General features: G+C 35.4%; 1 protein-coding gene across 1 annotated transcript; it reads left to right on the forward strand.

Moving 5' to 3' along the window:
- Positions 1 to 4,633: 4,633 nt before the first annotated feature.
- On the forward strand, positions 4,634 to 6,030 carry LOC107788973 (fatty acid desaturase 4, chloroplastic-like). The gene has a single exon (XM_016610722.2). The coding sequence runs from the start codon at positions 4,848 to 4,850 to the stop codon at positions 5,862 to 5,864; it is 1,017 nt and encodes a 338-aa protein (XP_016466208.1). The 5' UTR covers positions 4,634 to 4,847; the 3' UTR covers positions 5,865 to 6,030.
- The last annotated feature ends 12,516 nt before the right edge of the window (positions 6,031 to 18,546 follow it).

Below are 18,546 nucleotides of genomic sequence, written 5' to 3' on the forward strand. Positions count from 1 at the left end.
CCAAAAGAAATTGAGAAAAAAAGAAAAATACATTTGATGTCCATAGAGAGTGCCACATCACCTTGTCTAGGTCCTTGCTTATATATATATATTAGTTTTAAATGAGTATCCCTTCCTATCTCTCCTTCTCTGTTCTTTCCCCAATTTTTCTTCCTTTAATGTTCTCTACTTTTTATCCTTTCATGTTGCATATAGTTATAGTGAAATTCATCAATGGATTTTAATCGTTTTACCATACAGTTTTAACTTAGCAATTTCCTTTCATGTTGCACAATTAATATTCAAATTGAAATTGTCAATCAATAAATTCAGAAGGTTTTTAACTCTCCATTATTGACAGCCATTAAAAAGCTTTGAAGCTTTGAATTCGAATTTGAGTTTTCAAAACTATTTTTTGTTTGGATTGGGTGTTATTGTAAATAATTGAGAATATTGTTTGGAGTTTATGTCTCAATTTTGAGGGTGATTGGTGAAGATTAGACTTGATTTTGGCTGAATTTCAGATTGAAATTCGAAGAAAAAAAAGAACACATGACATACAATATACTTATGAAATTGTATTAAAGTTGTATTATAATTATATGTAAATTGTATTTAAGTTGTATTTTGTTGTAGTTATATATTTTTTTATTTGAATGTTGTATGAAAGTTGAAAAATAGTTGTATAATGTATGAATCATTGTATGAATTTTATTTTTAAGTTATAAATACTAGTATCTTTTTACATAAAGTTGTTGATACGTATCAAAATTGTATTAAGAGAAGAAATTTTGATTGAAATTTCAGAGAGGAAGAACGCACCACATACAAAATATATACAAATCTTTTACAAATACATACAGAAGACATATATTGTATAAAATTTGTATTTAAATTGTATGATATTGTAGTTATATTTAACTGGATAAAAATAATGTATGAAAATTGTAGATAAGTTATAAATAAGTTGTATACTGTTAATAATTTGTGTTAGGTTTGCATTCTAGTTTTGGGGCTTCTCGTATATACATTCTTCATCCTCCACAATGTGTCTCCCCCTTACTGTGAGAGACGTGATATATATCTTCACAAGAAATGATTGTAGAGGACACATATGAAACTGCACAAATCATCCCCAACCAACTCTTAAAGCAATGAGATCATAAAATTAATTTAAAGTGCTAATAGGATGGGCATTGAATCCAAATTGTCAACTCACGTCTGGTAATTATATTATTTATGCATTGACTCCCTCAAACTATTGTATATGGAGAGAGGTGACAGAGAATAGGAAAAGAGGAGAGGAGATGAGATAAAAAAGTATAACTGAATCCCCTAATTTAATGCATTAATAATGGATTTGAATATGGAGAGAGGCGGCAGTGAATAGGGAAAGAAGGAGGAGAGAAAAAAGAAAAAAAAGGGTGTAACAGAATCCCCTAATTTAAGGACCTGTTTGGCCATAAATTTTGTCAAAATAAATTTGAATTTTATTTGGCAAACACATGTTTGGCTATAAATTTTGCCTACATTTTGGTAAAATCCCAAATTTTAAATCCCAAAACCAACTCAATAGCTGGTTTTGGGCCAAAATATCACTATTATATTTTTTAAAAATTGCCCCAAACTTTTGTATTTTATAAAAGAGCCCACCGTTTATTATTTTGTAACAATGTTGCTTCGTCTTCTCGGTCATCTGATAGTGTATCATGTAGTTCATTATAAAAATTATAATTTTGTATCGAATTTATTTATGTTCATGACTATGATTTGCGATAATATAATGAATGTTATTGATAATGGTACTGTTGGATATTTGTGATTGTTTTTAGAACTTGTGGTTATAAGTCATGTTTCATGTTTTTCAAAATACTTTTGGGAAATATGTTTTGAAAACTGATGTGCAAACACATTTTTATCTTCAAACCAAACTCACCGAAATCAGATTTTTCATAACAAATTTGGGAATTTATGGCCAAACGCTAGTTAAGATACTAATAATTGATTATACATAATTTGTAAGTAATCCTTATTTAGGGTGGGTAATATATAAAATTAAGACAATTTTAATATATAAGTTTCAAATATTTTATAGGAAGGAGAAAATGTCTTGTTTTATTATTTACTTATGGGAAAAGGGCTAAGTTTGCCTTTAAATTTTGCGGAATGATCCAAATTTATCCTCATGTAATAGGTGATGTTAAATCTATCTTTATCGTTACAAAAGCAAGCCAGATTTAGCCACTAACAACATAAACTTCTCAAAAACATAAATTGATAGACCTATCACAAAAAGAACACACAAATTATCCACTCAAACAATCTCTCTCACACAAAATCTGTCCATTCAAATGATTTCTCTCACTGTTTCATCTTTACCATTTTCTTGTCACCATTTTACCTCCGTCAAAAGAGCACCGGTCCTTGACCGTTATAACCCCCACCTTGATCGCCACAATATTTAATGCAAATGATTTATGAGCTGAATTTCATGTAACTTAGTTTATTTTAGCATTAGGAGGTCAATGTGGAGCTCAGACAATCTTATCCGGGATTTGAGAAAGATAGGTAATTGAATTGCGTCTATGGAGTTTCGACAAATGTTAGAATTCAATTTGGTAGTGTAATTAATTGTTATTTGAGCTCCATTTTAACTGATTTGAGGTCTACTTTGAGCTTGGGATAGAGAATTGGCCTTTGGAGGTTGAGTGTTAAAAAAGACAGTAATTTCGCCGCTAGAGCAGTAATTATGCTCTTCAAAGTTCATGGACAAATCTGAACCACTTCTTATGGTTCAAGGGCAAATTTAATACTCTCTCCGATCCAATTTATGTGAACCCGTTTGACTGCGCACGTAGTTTAAGAAAAAATAAAAACTTTTAAAATTTATGGTCCTAAACAAGTCAAAAAGGGGGTCCAGAGTATTTGTGCGGCTATAAAAGTTTGTCATTAAGGATATAATTAAAAGTTTAACCTAAATTATTTTCAAATTTAAAAAAAAAAGATCATTTTTTTTTTAACGAACCAAAAAGGAAATAGGTTAACTTTTATTTTCTCGTAAAAAAAAAACTCACGTCGGGGAAAGCTTCTATTGCTAGTCAAAAAGGACAAATCTAGCACGTTTCAATAACAATAAGGGTAAATCTGACTCCAATTATTAGCAGAGGGTAATCCGAATGATTTCACAAAGTTTATGGGCAAATTCGACTATTTTCTCATCACTTAATTACAATCCCCTTTTATTTTCAAGCACAAATTTTACCCCATCTAGGAACAGCTCCAAGATTGAACTCTTGTAACGTGTTGGTCACTGATATCAAGATGAGACTTTAAATGCACTTCTGTATAAGTAAAACGAAATCTCTTCTCCTCTTTTATTTTCATCCTGAATCATTTTTCTGCTCTTGTAAGCGTGGTCTTGCACTTAACGCCATTTGGAATGTCGATTGCTCAATAAGCAGCTCTTAAACCTAATAAGACTAAAAATGCAGATTTATATATTAATTTAAGGATATTAAGTAAGCACGTTGTGACTAACAAAAAATGTCGAACGAAAGCAAAGAAAGTGACAAATCAATATTAGTATTTTCGGTTTCACCGTTTGTAGCTTTGGAATTATGAGCAAGTACTTGTTGGATAGTATCTACATTATAAGTTAAAAAACAAGGAAAAAGAAAAGCATTTGGGATTACCAAATTACCAAAACTAATGAAAGAAAACGCAATAACTGAAACTCAAAAAGGTTTTCTTATTTAGTAAATCTATCCATCCATGGTTTCACCTTCCGTGGTGGTGCAAGGTTGGGTATTGACTCGTACCTGAAGGTAGATCCAGATTTAAAGTTTATGAATTTCTACATTGACCTCAAATTAATATATAATAATAATTTGGTTCACAAATATTTATAAATATTTAAGAGATTCCTTAATACACATGCAAGGTCGCGCAAAAACTATTAGGTTCATGTAAGCCCATAGTCTACTAGCTAGATTGGCCCGTGTCCCTCTCTTGTTTATATCAATAACAAAATAGAACTAGTACAATGGAGGGGACATAAACCACAACCTCCAAGTCCATAAGCTGGCACACTAATTAACTATTAGTAGCTTACTAAAGGTTGTTAATTAGACTCTTGGACCTGAGATGAAAGTTTAGACTAGCTAACTACCAAAATTTTAAGATGAGGGGACTCTCCAAATTTACAGTTGATTGCCCCTAGAAGAAAAATTAAATAAGGGAGACTCTCCCCTTAGTTTGTAACTTGAACTAAAAAATTTCCATTTTAAAAGTTTATATACGATCAAAATCTATTAACAAGTATTTCCTATCTACTTTTCAATTTGAAACTCTATTCATGTGATTCACGTTATATTTTACCCATCAAACCCATTGAATACGTATTGTTAGCAAATTAAATTGGAAAATATATTATAAAATGCCAATGACACCAATTCCAGATAGGGATGAATACGTGCGTGAAAGGTCTACCAATGAAACACTCAAGAGAAATTAATTTTGAATTTTCCAATTCTATATTTTCAAAGTCAAAGCTTTTATTGGAAAATTTGTGCAACACAAATCCACACTCAAACTCTACTGGCCATTTCGTGCCCCACGCATCTCTTATTTAGACCATATACCAATTTGTCCATCTGATTGCTTCCATAAGGACCCCTTTTCTTCTCTCCAATAAATTAAAGTTCAAATCTTTTGTCGTTGTTATTGGAGAAAGAAAAATAGGAGTAACCACAAAACTTCCAGCTCCCATCTCACAGCCACAACTTAACATGAAATATTTATTCGGGTTATAAACATCTAGTATATGGTCTGCTTGCCATTTTGAACACTCGACCATAAGTTCCTTCAACATGTCTTCCATTCTACCTCAAAACCATGCCATTACATCCTCACAACGAGTCCTTTCAGGGACATGTGATAAAATTGGAACGATACAGAGAAGATCCTCACAGCAATTCAGAAGCAATATTTCTCGCCAATTTCCCCTATTTGCGCGAGTCTATTGTGTCTCTTCCTCCTCCACCACCAAAACACCGCCCCTCACAGAGCCATTACTCCTTCAGCCACAACCGGCGAATTATGAGCCACCCACTCCCATCATAAAATCCGAGACTAGTACTACAGTCACCAGTAGTACAAGAAGTGTACTCAATGACCCGAGTTTACAATCCACATGGGCTCATCGAGCATGGATGGCGAGTGGGTGCACCACCGTGCTAATATCTTTAGCCAAGTCTGCAACAGGGGCAATCGATTCACACACATGGGTCGCGCCCATTGTAGCAGGCTGCATTGGCTACGTGCTATCCGACTTCGCTTCTGGAATTTACCACTGGGGAATTGACAATTACGGTAGTGCCAAAACTCCAGTATTCGGAAGCCAAATTGACGCATTCCAGGGCCACCATAAATGGCCCTGGACTATAACCAGGCGTGAATTCGCTAACAATCTGCACGCCCTCGCTCGTGCAGTGACTTTCACTGTACTTCCAATTGACCTTCTTTGCAATGATTCAGTGGTTCTTGGCTTTGTTGGTGTATTTTCTGGTTGCATTATGTTTAGTCAGCAGTTTCATTCTTGGGCTCATGGCACAAAAAGTAAACTTCCTCCTCTAGTGGTTGCACTTCAAGATGCTGGAATACTTGTGTCAAGATCACAACACGCCGCACACCATCGCCCACCTTATAACAACAATTACTGTATTGTGAGTGGAGCTTGGAATGAGTATTTGGATAGATCTAAGGTTTTTGAGTTACTGGAGATGATTTTCTTCTTTAAATTCGGAGTGCGACCGCGGTCCTGGAGTGAGCCTAATTCAGAATGGACTGAAGAGACTGAGACACAATCTCTGCCTGCTTCTAATTGAATTCAATTGTCTCTATTGATGCTTGCTTTATTTTTCATTTACGGTCTGTGTACAAGAATGGTACAGGATTCTATTGTTGTTTTTAAAATTTATTGTACAGGCTGTGATGAGCTATATCAGTTAATATTACATTTTCAATTGAAAATTCATAAATATTTTCGGAGTAGTCGATTGGTGTACTTTACTTTTCTTTTTTCCTTTTTTCAATTAGTATTGGAAATTTGGAATGACGTAGATCTAAAGCAGATTGAATTTAGCAAATTCATAAACTCAGACGCTGAGAAACCAACAAACTGAGACTTAATTAGTTGATTGATAATCTATACTATATTAAAAGCACGAAAACTCTTAGCAAAATGTCGTTCGTCTTTTTTACTCTTTTAAAATATAGTTCACACTAGATAAAATAGTCATTTAATTATTTTCCTAATATTTAGCATTTTGAAGTCAACTAATACTTTACTTATTAAAGTTTTCATTATTTGAACAACTACACAGAAAATTTTAATATTTAGGACATCAAAATCAACTATATTTACCATATACAATATTATAATATTATAATACTAAAAATATAAATGTTTACGTGTTATATTTCCTAAGATGATGTGCATATAATGTAATGGAAGGAAACATCCAAAGTTATAATAGAATAGTCTAACCGTAATTTGAAAACTAACAAAGGCAGCAAAATTTTTATATTAAAATAAATAAATAACGGAGCTCTTAATTAACAGATTAAAGACAATATTCAATTTAATTATTATTCAACTTCACCTTTTTAGTAAATTTAGTTTTCAAATTGACAAATAACTTTTGAAAAAAATTTGACAATTGTACTTTAGGTTCAAATAATCTAATTTAAGAGGAGATAAAGAGATATATAAATACGATCTTATCATTTTACTTAATTATATCAAGCATATGCTAATAAATCAAAAAATTAAGAAGACAATTAACAAAATGTCGTACGTCTTTTTTACCCTTTTAAAATATAGTTCACACTAGACAAAATAGTCATTTAATTATTTTTCTAATATTTAGCATTTTGAAGTCAACTAAAACTTTACTTATTAAAGTTTTCCTTATTTGAACTACTACATAGGAAATTCTAATATTTAGGACATCAAAATCAATTACATTTACCATATACAATATTATAATATTATAATACTAAAAATATAAATATTTACGTGTTATATTTCCTAAGAGGATGTGCATATAATGTAATGGAAGGAGACGGCCTCTAACCATAATTTGAAAATTAACAAAGGCAGCAAAATTTTTATATTAAAATAAATAAATAATGGAGCTCTTAATTAACTGATTAAAGACAATATTCAATTTAATTATTATTCAACTTCACCATATTAGTAAATTTATTTTTCAAATTGACAAATAAATTTTGAAAGAAAACTTGACAATTGTACTTCAGATTCAAATAATCTAATTTAAGAGAAGATAAAGAGATATATAAATACGATCTTATCATTTTACTTAATTATATCAAGCATATGCTAATTAATCAAAAAATTAAGTAGACAATTAAATAACTTCGATAAGTAGGGACAAAACGAGAAATCATAATAAAGCATTTGAAGATTTATGTAAGACATAATATTTTCTTAAGCTAGCTAAATATGATTAACATTCATCATTTTCAGGACGTTATATTTTTTCATATAATATTTTTAATAACTCATACACATTGGTTAATATGGATATGCAATATTTAAAAGTTATGTGTTCATGAATACAGAGTGCACACGCAAAGCGCGTACTATGAGACCAGTAGTATATAATAGTTGTTAGTATTATTAACCAATAATAATGCAAAGTCAAAGATTTCTTTGTGGACCTTTTCTTTCTTAATTATTTGTCTTTTATTAAAGACAAAGTGATCGGTTGGAAAGTTTCTTTCCTCTCTTTATATTTAATTCTCTTTGTTGGGCTTGTAAAGAACTAGTAAAAGGGAGTGATCTTGCGCACATGAGAAATTGGTCCTGAAGGCAAAAGAGGTCGATTTGCTCCCCGCGCGCGCAAGAGATATACGTGAGGCCTAATCCAAATCTGGCTTTGCTAAAAATTAATTGCTACGTATTTGAATTCTATAACAACTCTTTTATTTTATAACCTCCAACTAAATTCTCCTTCTTGTAACAACTCTAACATACCTATATAAGGAGTTGTTTTGAATGCGCAAGCATGTCTCTGAACTTTCTGTCTTACAATCCGTGTCATAAGAAAACAAAGTGGATTCATAATTTAAATTTTTGTGTGTTCAAAAAACTTAATATCTCTTATTTCGGTCCTTAGAAAAACTATGACTAATCAGGAAAGCAATATGCAAAAGCAAACGATGGAGAACCGCAAAGATAACTGGATGCCTAGAACTTACGACAAGGAGTGTCCGGAGTCTCTTGAGAAAGAACAAAGACTAAGGGTGTGTTTGGTATAACGGAAAATATTTTTTCATTTTTTACTGTTTGGTTGTACAAAATAGTTTGAAAAATATTTTCCTAGATATCACATTTTCCTGAAATTGGAGAAAAATGACTTCCCTAGAAAAAATTAGGAAAATATTTTTCAAAAACTCCACCTACCCTCACATCTACCCCTCCCCCCCCCCAACACACACAAATATTTTTAATTTTCTGTTTTTTTGTTTTTCTGAACTACCCACCCCTACCCCGCAAAAAAAAAAAAAATTATATTTTCGATTTTCTCTTTTTTCTGCATCACCCACCCACCCCACCCCCGCCCCCCCAAAAAAAAAATTTACACTTTTTTTTGTATTTTTTATTTTTTTGCAACTCCCCCCCCCCCCCAACACACACTTAAATATTTTTAATTCTGGTTTTTTTATTTTTCAGTTTACGGACTCGAAATTTTACGAGTTCCAAAGTTAATAATTCGGAGGTTTATGTGTTAGGAAGTTTGCGGGTTTAGAAATTATAGAGTTTACGGGTTTGAAAGTTTAGCGGTTCAGAAGTTTATGAAATTTGTGGGTTGAAAAGGTTGTTGGTTCGAAAGTTTATGGCTTCATATTTATTGTATCTAAATTATCATTTATGAGTACTCTTGAGAAGTTATTTTTCTTAATTTGCGTACCAAGCACCGCAAAATGAGTAATATTACTATTTGTTTTCCAAGAAAATATTTTCCACGAAAAATATTTTTCGTTATACCAAACACACCCTAAGTACTATTATTTATATTTTTTCACACACATCTATGTTTTAAAATACTAGGTTCAACTGAACTCATCTATCAAAGAGAACTTCCGCCTCTATAAGTAACTATAAGTGTGTATAAACTATATAATACTTGAACATGATAATTTGAAGGTATGGATTATACAAACAGGAACCCAAATTACACCTCACAACCACTACCTAATACCTGGAATAAGCGACTCATTAATAGAGTGTTGCATCAGTAGTGAATAAGCACGTCATTTGAAGATTCTGACTATTCCGTAGCAAAATTAAAAAAATTGGTTGCTTAATTACATAGTTACAACAATGAGAACATTCTACTCGTGCAAGTTGAGAATTGGAAATCATACATCTTTTCTCTCCAATCCTATTCTTCATCTAAATTAACTAATTGAAAGGATAGAAGCTGCGAATTAATCACCAAAAAGTTTTAAAAAAATAGAAACCTTGTACTTTAGCAGGCCAACTTTCAAGCTGGGAATAGGGAGCAATCCATATTGATTCTTCCATCGAAGACCCAAAAAATAATTTAGCTGCGAATGTGTTATGTGAATCTGCAGTGCCCTCAAACTTGAGGAAGAATTTTGGAAATTAAAATCAAGAATCCGATGGATACAAGAGGGGATGCTAACACAAAATTTTTCCACCTTACAACCATGCAAAGGAGGAAGAATAGAATTTTTAGTCTCAGGGATGATGTAGGAAATTGATTCCACAATCACAAAGAATTAAACTCCATCATCAAGGACTTTTACGAAAACCTATACACCACGGAGCATAATATTTCCTATAAAAATAATCTATATATGGCCGCGCATGCTACTCTTAGCCTTCATGATCATGAGCTCTTCAGAAAGTGGAATTAAGAAAGCCTTATTTTCTTTTAAGCCTTTAAAAGCACCAGGCCCCGATGGGCTTCATCCCTTCTTCTACCAAAAATTCTGGGGAGAAGCAAATAACCTCCTAATTAGCTTCTGCAAAGATTCCTTTAAGAACAAAAAAATGACTGAAAATATGAATAGTACCTTCATATGTTTAACTCCTAAAAATCAAAATGCAGAATCCTTGAAGCAATTTATGCCCATTAGTCTTTGTAACATTGCCTATAAAGTTGTTACTAAAATTATTGTTAATAGAATCAAGCCTATTCTTAATAAAATCATCCATCCGACCCAAATCAATTTCATAAAAGGAAGAAGGCTTCAGATAATGCTACAATAGTTCATGAAATTCTGAATTTTTTTAACAATACTAAGGGAAAAAAAGGAGAAAATTATGGTAAAAGTTGATTTAGAAAAAGCTTTTGACAAACTAGAATGGTCCTTTGTTAGATTCTCCCTAATATTTCTAAACTTTCCTAAGGACTTGATTGATCTCATAATGTCCTATATCTTCCACCTCTACCTCTATTCTCATTAATGGATCAAAAACTGATTTTTTCAATCCAATTAGGAGTATTAGGCAAGGAGATCCCTTGTCTCCAGAGGTGGAAGGGGGGTTCACCCGAACCCCCTTTGCCAAAAAATTATATTGTATATGAAAATGTTATCTAGACTTACTAACCATGAGGTAGACTACTATAGATGAGACCCAATAGTCTTATAAATAAATGGCCCCAACTGTCTCATTTATTCTTTGCTGACGACCTCATTCTTATGATGGAGGTCAATCAGAAAAGCTGTGATTCCCTCATGGATACTCTCAACAAGTTCTGCACCTTTTCCGGCCAATCCATCAATTTTAACAAATCCAGGGTAATCTTCTCAAAAAATACACCGCCTAATAAACAAGCTCTGTTTAGCAATTGTCTTGACATCAAAAGTTCGACTACCTTAGGAAAATACCTAGGGTTCCCTATGAAAAATTCAAGACTCTACAAAAAAAAATTTCCAATATATTATAGACAGGCTAAACAGTAGGCTTAAGGGTTGGAAAATTCATTTCCTAAACATAGCGGGAAGAACTACTCTCATTAAAACCTTTCTCGCAACCATCCCTAACCATACTATGCAAATTTTTAGCCTTCCTAAAGCCTCCCTAAATAAGATCGACTTTATCCAACGGAACTTTTTATGGGGTAATACGGAGGAGAAAAGGAAATGTCAAATCCTAAATTGGAATAAAGTCACCAAGCCAAAAAAATAAGGGGGGCTTAGGCCTATATAAAACCCACTGGAAGAATGATGACTTCAATGCTAGCATGGCATAGAGATACTATACAATAAGGAGGCCCTATGGGTTCAAGTGTTGCGCAATAAGTATGGTAGTAGAGTCACCACGAGCAACATGATTAATCCTAGTTCATCTACATCTCATATATGGAAAAATATCTTTAAAAAGGCTTAAGGTTTGCGAGAAAGATACCAAATAGCTCATAGAAAATGGCGCAAATATTAACCTTTGGGATAACCAATGGATTAGTCACGTGGCACCCTCAAATAGTTTATCCAGGGGCTCCTTAATAAAGAAGAATTAGACATGAAAGTAATATCCTTTATAGAGAATGGGCACTTCAATCTATCAAAATTATCTTTCGAACTACCGGAAAATGTTAATAAAAAAATTTATTGTACTTATATCAAGCAATTTCAATCAAGTACGGATAAAATTATCTGGAATTCTCCTGGCCATAAATCCTTCTCCATCAAGGCTGCCTATGCTATTATCTCAAACCTAGATAACACTGATATGGATAATAATCTAGATTACACTTGAATTTGGAAATGTAATACCCTTAACAAATTAAAATATTTTATGTGGCTTCTTGTCCTAAACAGACTCCCAACTGCCGCTCTTTTGTCAAAACACAATATCTGCCCTATTGACATATGCAATATTTGTGGATTGAAAAAAGAAGACACCAAGCATATCCTATTCAGATGCACTTATTCAAAGGTAATATGGGAGCAATGCCACATAAAGCATAACTATCCACAACAGTTGGACAATGAGCTCACCGTCTTTAACTGGCTGAAATATCAACTGAAATAAAAAATGGGCTTAAACCAATACATCAGTTGGCCAGTTTTTTTTTTACTTTTCCTTCTTTGGTATATCTGGACCACCAGAAATAGAAGGATCTTTCAAGAAAACAACTCATATCCTAACATTAGCCATATAATAAGTAGTGCCCAGGAATTTCTTTTTTATAGGCAAATGGGCTCCTACTAATATACCAACGAAGACTATACATATCAAATGTGAACCCCCATAAGGGGTATTTCAAATTAAATATCGATGGCTCATGCATAGAAAATCCGGCAGAGGAGGAATATTTAGGGATAGCAATGAAAATTGAATACTAGGATTTAATATGGGATTCTCTCATACCACAAACATCCACATGGAAACCATGTCCCTCCTACATGGGTTAAAACTAGCCATCCAAAAAAGACTAACTCATCTAATCATCGAAACGGACTGCCAGGAACTCATCAACATGCTAATAAATGATTATTGTCTTTTATCAAAATATTATTTATGATTGCATGTTCCTATTGACTGAGGCGGGAACATCACTTTTGAAGCATGCATTCAGAGAAGCTAATAGAGTAGCGAATAAATTAGCCAAAAATTATAACGACTCGGCCGATCGTTTTGAGTATTATAACCCCATTTTTTTATTTACTACTTAATTTATGCTTTATAATTATTTTATGACTTACCGAGTTAGTTGGTTCGGGTCCGGAAGGATTTCAGAGTGAAATGAGATACCTAGTCTCTTAATTGAAAACTTAAGTTGGAAAAGTTGACCGGATATTGACTTATGTGTAAACGACCTTGAAATTTAATTATGATGATTCCAATAGCTCCGTATGATGATTTTGGACTTAGGAGCATATCTGAAAAATTATTTGGAGGTCCGTAGTAGAATTAGGCTTGAAATGGCGAAAGTCGAATTTTTGGGAAGTTTGACCGGATGGTTAACTTTTTGATATCGGGGTCGGAATACGATTCTGAAAATTGGAATACCTCCATTATGTCATTTATGAATTGTGTGCAAAAAGTTTAGGTCAATCGGACGTGATTTGATAGGTTTCGGTGTTCTTTGTAGAAATTTGAAATTTCAAAGTTCATTGGACCTGAATTAGGGTATGATTCGTTGTTTTAGTGTTGTTGGATGTGATTTGAGGTTTCGACTAAGTTCGTATCATGTTTTAGGACTTGTTGATATATTTGGTTGAGGTCTCGGGGGCCTTGGGTGAGTTTCAGATGGCTAACATATCGAAATTTGGACTTGGTAGACTACTAAAAATGCTGGTTTTCTGTCACTGGTTTCCTTCTATGCGATCGCATGAGAATGTACGCGATCGCATAGGCTTGTTTGGGCAGAGGTAAGATCTTTTCTATGCGATCGCGTGAAGGCACCCGCGATCGCGTAGGCTTGTTGAGGCAGTGTTGATTTTTGTTCTTCGCGATCACGTGAGGTCAACCGCGATCGCGTAGGTTGGGCCAGTCTGTGCTACGCGAACGCATGGGAAATGCCGCGTTCGCACAGGGGAACTTGAGAGGAAGCTGGGCCACGCGTTTGCTCTATGCGATCGCGTGAAGAGGGCTGCGATCGCTTAGAGCTGGGATCCTGTGCATCGCAATCGCGTAGGGTCTTTTCTGGGCTGCGAAAAATTGTGCTTCGCGATCGCGTAGTTTGTCCGCGATCGCGTATAGCAAATGACTAGGAACATAGTTTAAATTCTGAAAATGGGACTCCATGTTTACCTATTTGGAGCTCGGATAAAGGCGATTTTTGGGAGATTTTCAGAAAAAATAACAGGGTAAGTGTTCTTAACTCAATATTGGTTATATTACCCGAATCCATGGTTGTTTTTAACATTTAATGGGTGAATTAAGTTGGAAAATTTTAAAAATCCTCTTGGTATAATGTGAAGATTTGAGGGTCGAGTTGAGGTCGGATTTTGGTAAAATTGGTATGGTTAGACTTATGGTTGAATGTGCTTTCGGATTTTGTAACTTTTGTTAGGTTCCGAGACGTGGGCCCCACGAGCGAGTTTTGAGCTAAATTTCGGATTTTGTTCAGAAACTAGTAATTTCTTATGGAATTAATTCCAATAAATTTTATTGACTGAATCGAATTATTTGTGGCTAGATTCGAGGCGTTTGGAGGACAATTCATGAGGAAAAGACATTGCAGAATAAAGAATTACACGGCTTGAGGTAAGTAATAATTTTAAATTTAGTCCTGAGGGTATGAAACCTCGGATTATGTGTTATGTGATTGGTTTTGAGGTGACGCGCATGCTAGGTGACAGGCGTGTGGGCATGCACCGTAGGAATTGTGACTTGGTCAAATTTCATGGAACTGCGTAGTTGAATTATCTGTTGATATCCGTACATTCTCTACGTGTTAGAGAAAATTGAGATGAGACTCGTATTAAAAATCATGCTTAGACATATGTTGTTATTATTGGTACCTACTGGGGTCATTTCTGCGGTTGAATTATATGTTCAAATTGTAATTTCACACTCATACATGTTCATTCATTTCATATCATATCTCAGTCTCTATTGCTATTTATTGATGCATCATATTATAATTTTTGGGTTGATTTTCATGTCATCTTGAGCCCGAGAGACTGGAGAGGTTGATGATTGAGTGAGGCCAAGGGCCTAATTGTGAGGATATTTATGGAATCGGGTTGCACGCCGCAGCATATTTCATTATTATATGCCATGATTGGCTTGATATAGCACTTGGGCTGAAGGAGCCCCTCCGGAGTCTATACACACCGTGAGCGTAGGTACCTACTGAGTGCGAGTGCCGAGTGATGAGTGACTGTGAGGAAAGAATGACTGTGAGGTTAGAGTGAATGGGAGGACTGAGTGACTGTTACTCTGAGAGGATGCATTGATTTCATTATTTGCTGCATTTCAGCTATCATATATCACTATTTTAGAAATTTCATAAGAATATTATTTTTTGTTTCAGTCAAATTTGATATAAAATTTCTGTGAAATTTTAAATGTTGAATTTGAGAGCATGCCTACCCTTTCATGTTGGAAAATACTATATTTGAATTTAGATGAGAAGCTCGTCACTACTTTTAATTCCTTATTTATTATTGTTACTTACTGAATTGGTTATACTCATACTACACCCTGCACTTCGTGTGCAGATCCAGGTGATCCTGGTCATAGTGGGTGTTGATTCTTTCACACTGTTAATTTTCTGGAGATTCAGAGGTAACTGCTATATTTTGCAGACCTTGTCTCTCCTTCCCTGTCCTTTTGTTTATTGTATTTGGTCTCAGATTATTATAGACCGGGTTTCCCAGACTTGCAATATATAGATGCTCATGTACTCAGTGACACCAGATTTTGGGAGTGTATTTATATCAGTATGTGTGGGGTTTTCTCTTCAATTTAATTATTATATTTTCCGCATTTAAAAGAAATTGTGGTTTATTGAGGTTGTTGGCTTGCCTAGTATTAAGATAGGCGCCATCACGACATGTGTGATTTTGAGTCGTGACAAGTTGGTATTAGAGCCTAGGTTACATAGGTCTCACGAGTCATGAGCAGGTTTAGTAGAGTCTTGCAGATCGGTACAGAGACGTCTGTACTTATCTTCGAGAGTGTCACGCCCCAACCTCGGAGAGCGCGACCGGCGCTCAACCGAGTGAACCCGGTCGATCAAGCCTATTAAACCTTTCCTACCCGACTCATTCATAATCCAAAAAGGGATCGTATCACCATTTGTAAAACTGGGGAGAGATCAGTTATATAAATATATAAACATTGGTAGTTCATTTTTTCTTATATAAATTATGCCATAGTTGAGTTCCCAAAATACAACTCGACCAAACGACCACCCCAACATACATACATGACCCACATAAACATCTACGGAGCCTGTAAGAGTACAAAAGAGCAACATGACAATGCCGGCAATAAGGCCCCGATTATACCTCAAAATATAAAAACTTATACAAAAGAAGGACTACATGACCCCTGGGAGAAATGGGGCTCACCAAGACTGCTGTGAGGAGAGAAAGAGAGCACCACTATCTGCGATCGACACTATTTGCGATGGAACCACCTACATCCATTCAAAGATGTAACACCCCCGGCAAAAGAGACGTTAGTACTGTCGAATAATACTAGTATGTAAGGCAAACACCAATCTTAGTAGAATGAATAGTGAAACAAAGATAAGGCAGTCATAATAATCAATAAGTACTTCATAGAAATATAAAGAAACACAAAGTAAGGATCACATAGTTTCCAATTTAATCTTTCCATCTTTTTAGATTCATAATCTTTAGTGCCAAAGCCACAACTCACAATGCCACTGTGTTTTTACACGGAGTCCAGTCTCGGCCCGACCGGCTATGCCATCTCAAGTGAGACATATCCATATCCACCATGTAAATCAATAATTCCAACACAAATGCCACCATGTGTACAGCATGGCGTCCGATCTCAGCCCGATCGGCTAAGCCATCTCACTTGAGACATAACCTCTTTCAATTGTTCACTCAATTCACATTTCTTTCCCATCTTTCGTTACATGGAACAAACATCCTCATTTATTAAGTAGTTCTTGGAACTTGGGAACATTTTACAATTCAAGTCTTTCCCTTTTTATTTGTTCAAATAACATCATCATTCATGTCGATAAGTACCATCACATAAGGCATTTCACACATAAGGGAAAGAGCTTGAAAAATCATTATTACGTTCTCAAATAGCATGATGACATAGTAACCATCTAAAACAATTAGGGAACATGAATCTTTCAATCCAACACACTAAGAAAAATAATTCTAGTATGATCAAGTTGGACGTTACACCCATTATTCGGACACCAGGAGTTCGATTCTAGGAAGAAGAGAGTTAGACATATATATCTCAATTGCACTTCTTTAGACTCTACAATTATTCAGAACCCTTACCAACCTCAATCTATTTTAGAAATATACAAATTGAACCTAGAATTAGGAAAACGTTCATGGTTGTAGCCCACTTTTTCCCCACACTCTTTATCACACATGCATGCAAGATAAACTACCCTCATACCCATGAAGTATCACCCTAGTACCCCATTGTAGCTATGTTTGAAATTAAGAGCTGGGATGATGAAGCCTTACCTTTTAGGATGAAGAATTTTGGTGCTCTACTTGAATATTTCCAAAGCTTTGAGTGATGGTTGAAGATCAATTTGATGCAAAATTAGGCCCTCCCTCTAGAACCCTCTCTCTCACTCTAGAAATATCAGAAATCAGCTTCAAAATAGACTAAAGGGGTATTTTAACGGAATGGGGGTCGGGTTTTAAATTAAGAAAATGGGTGCCCCGACACAAGTCTGCGGTCGCATATGCGACCGCATAATGGTTATGCGGTCCGCAAAGTGACCGCAGAAATGGCCCTCAGGGGCCTGAACTTTCGGCCCAGGTATGCGACCAGTATGCGGTCCGCATACTTATTCTGCTGTTGCATAATGCACCGCAAAACTCCCTCAGCAGAAACCCAAGAGGGATTATGCGACCGATATGCGGTCGCACAATCGACCGCAAAACTGACCTCCAATTGGCCAAACTTTCTGCTTCACTTTACGGTTATTATGCGGTCCACATAGTGATTATGCGGCCGCATAATGGGCCGTAGAAACGCATTCTTCTGTGAAACATTTTCCTCTCAGTCCGTAGGGTACTGTTCAATCCAAAAAGTCTGAACTGATCTTGGAGCCCCGAAGCCCCGAGTTTTTAGTTTAAGTTTTTAAGGGTCCTTACAGAGAGGCTACCGAACCCTTAGAAAAATTTCAATTTCTTCAACACTGTCGTGCGAATTTATTAATTCCGGAAACTAAATTTCTGTTATTCTATTCTCTTATAGATGGTGAGAACATGTACTACCAGATCAGATGGTCAGCCACCAGTGCTAACAGTTAGGGCCGAGAAAGGTCGAGGCCGTGGTAGAGGCCGGGGCCGAGGCAGAGGTATAGCTCGTATCACAGTTGGACCAGCACCTGTAGTACCACCAGTTTCCCTAGCTCAGGAGCAGATTTCAGATATAGCCGAGCCGACAGGACCAGCTCAGGCACCAGCTGTGCTCATTGAGATTTCAGGCCTCCAGGAGACTTTGGCCCAGATATTGATAGTTTGCACTGGTCTTGCTCAGGTGGTTTCGGCTCAGGCCGCACCAGTCACTTCTCAGGCCGGGGGAGGTACTCATACCCCTGTAGCTCGTACTCCAGATCAGGTAGTACAGGGACTTCAGATACTGGGGGCACTACCAGCCCAGCTGGCTACAGTATTTCAGGCCCCGATAGTCCCTGTTATGGCAGATGATGAGCAGAGGAGACTTGAGAGATTTGAGAGGCTTCGACCTCCATCATTTAGCGGTGTTGAGTCAGAGGATGCTCAGGGTTTTCTTGAAAAGTGCCAGCGGATGCTTCAGACAGCGGGTATCTTGGAGACCAGTGGGGTCTCGTTCACTATTTTTCAGTT

This window comes from Nicotiana tabacum, chromosome 2 (assembly GCF_000715075.1).
Source record: "Nicotiana tabacum cultivar K326 chromosome 2, ASM71507v2, whole genome shotgun sequence".
NCBI lineage: Eukaryota > Viridiplantae > Streptophyta > Magnoliopsida > Solanales > Solanaceae > Nicotiana > Nicotiana tabacum.

What these genes read in the sequence shown, in the direction of transcription:
- LOC107788973 (XM_016610722.2), top strand. Translation starts at nt 4,848, where the DNA reads ATGTCTTCCATTCTACCTCAAAACCATGCCATTACATCCTCACAACGA.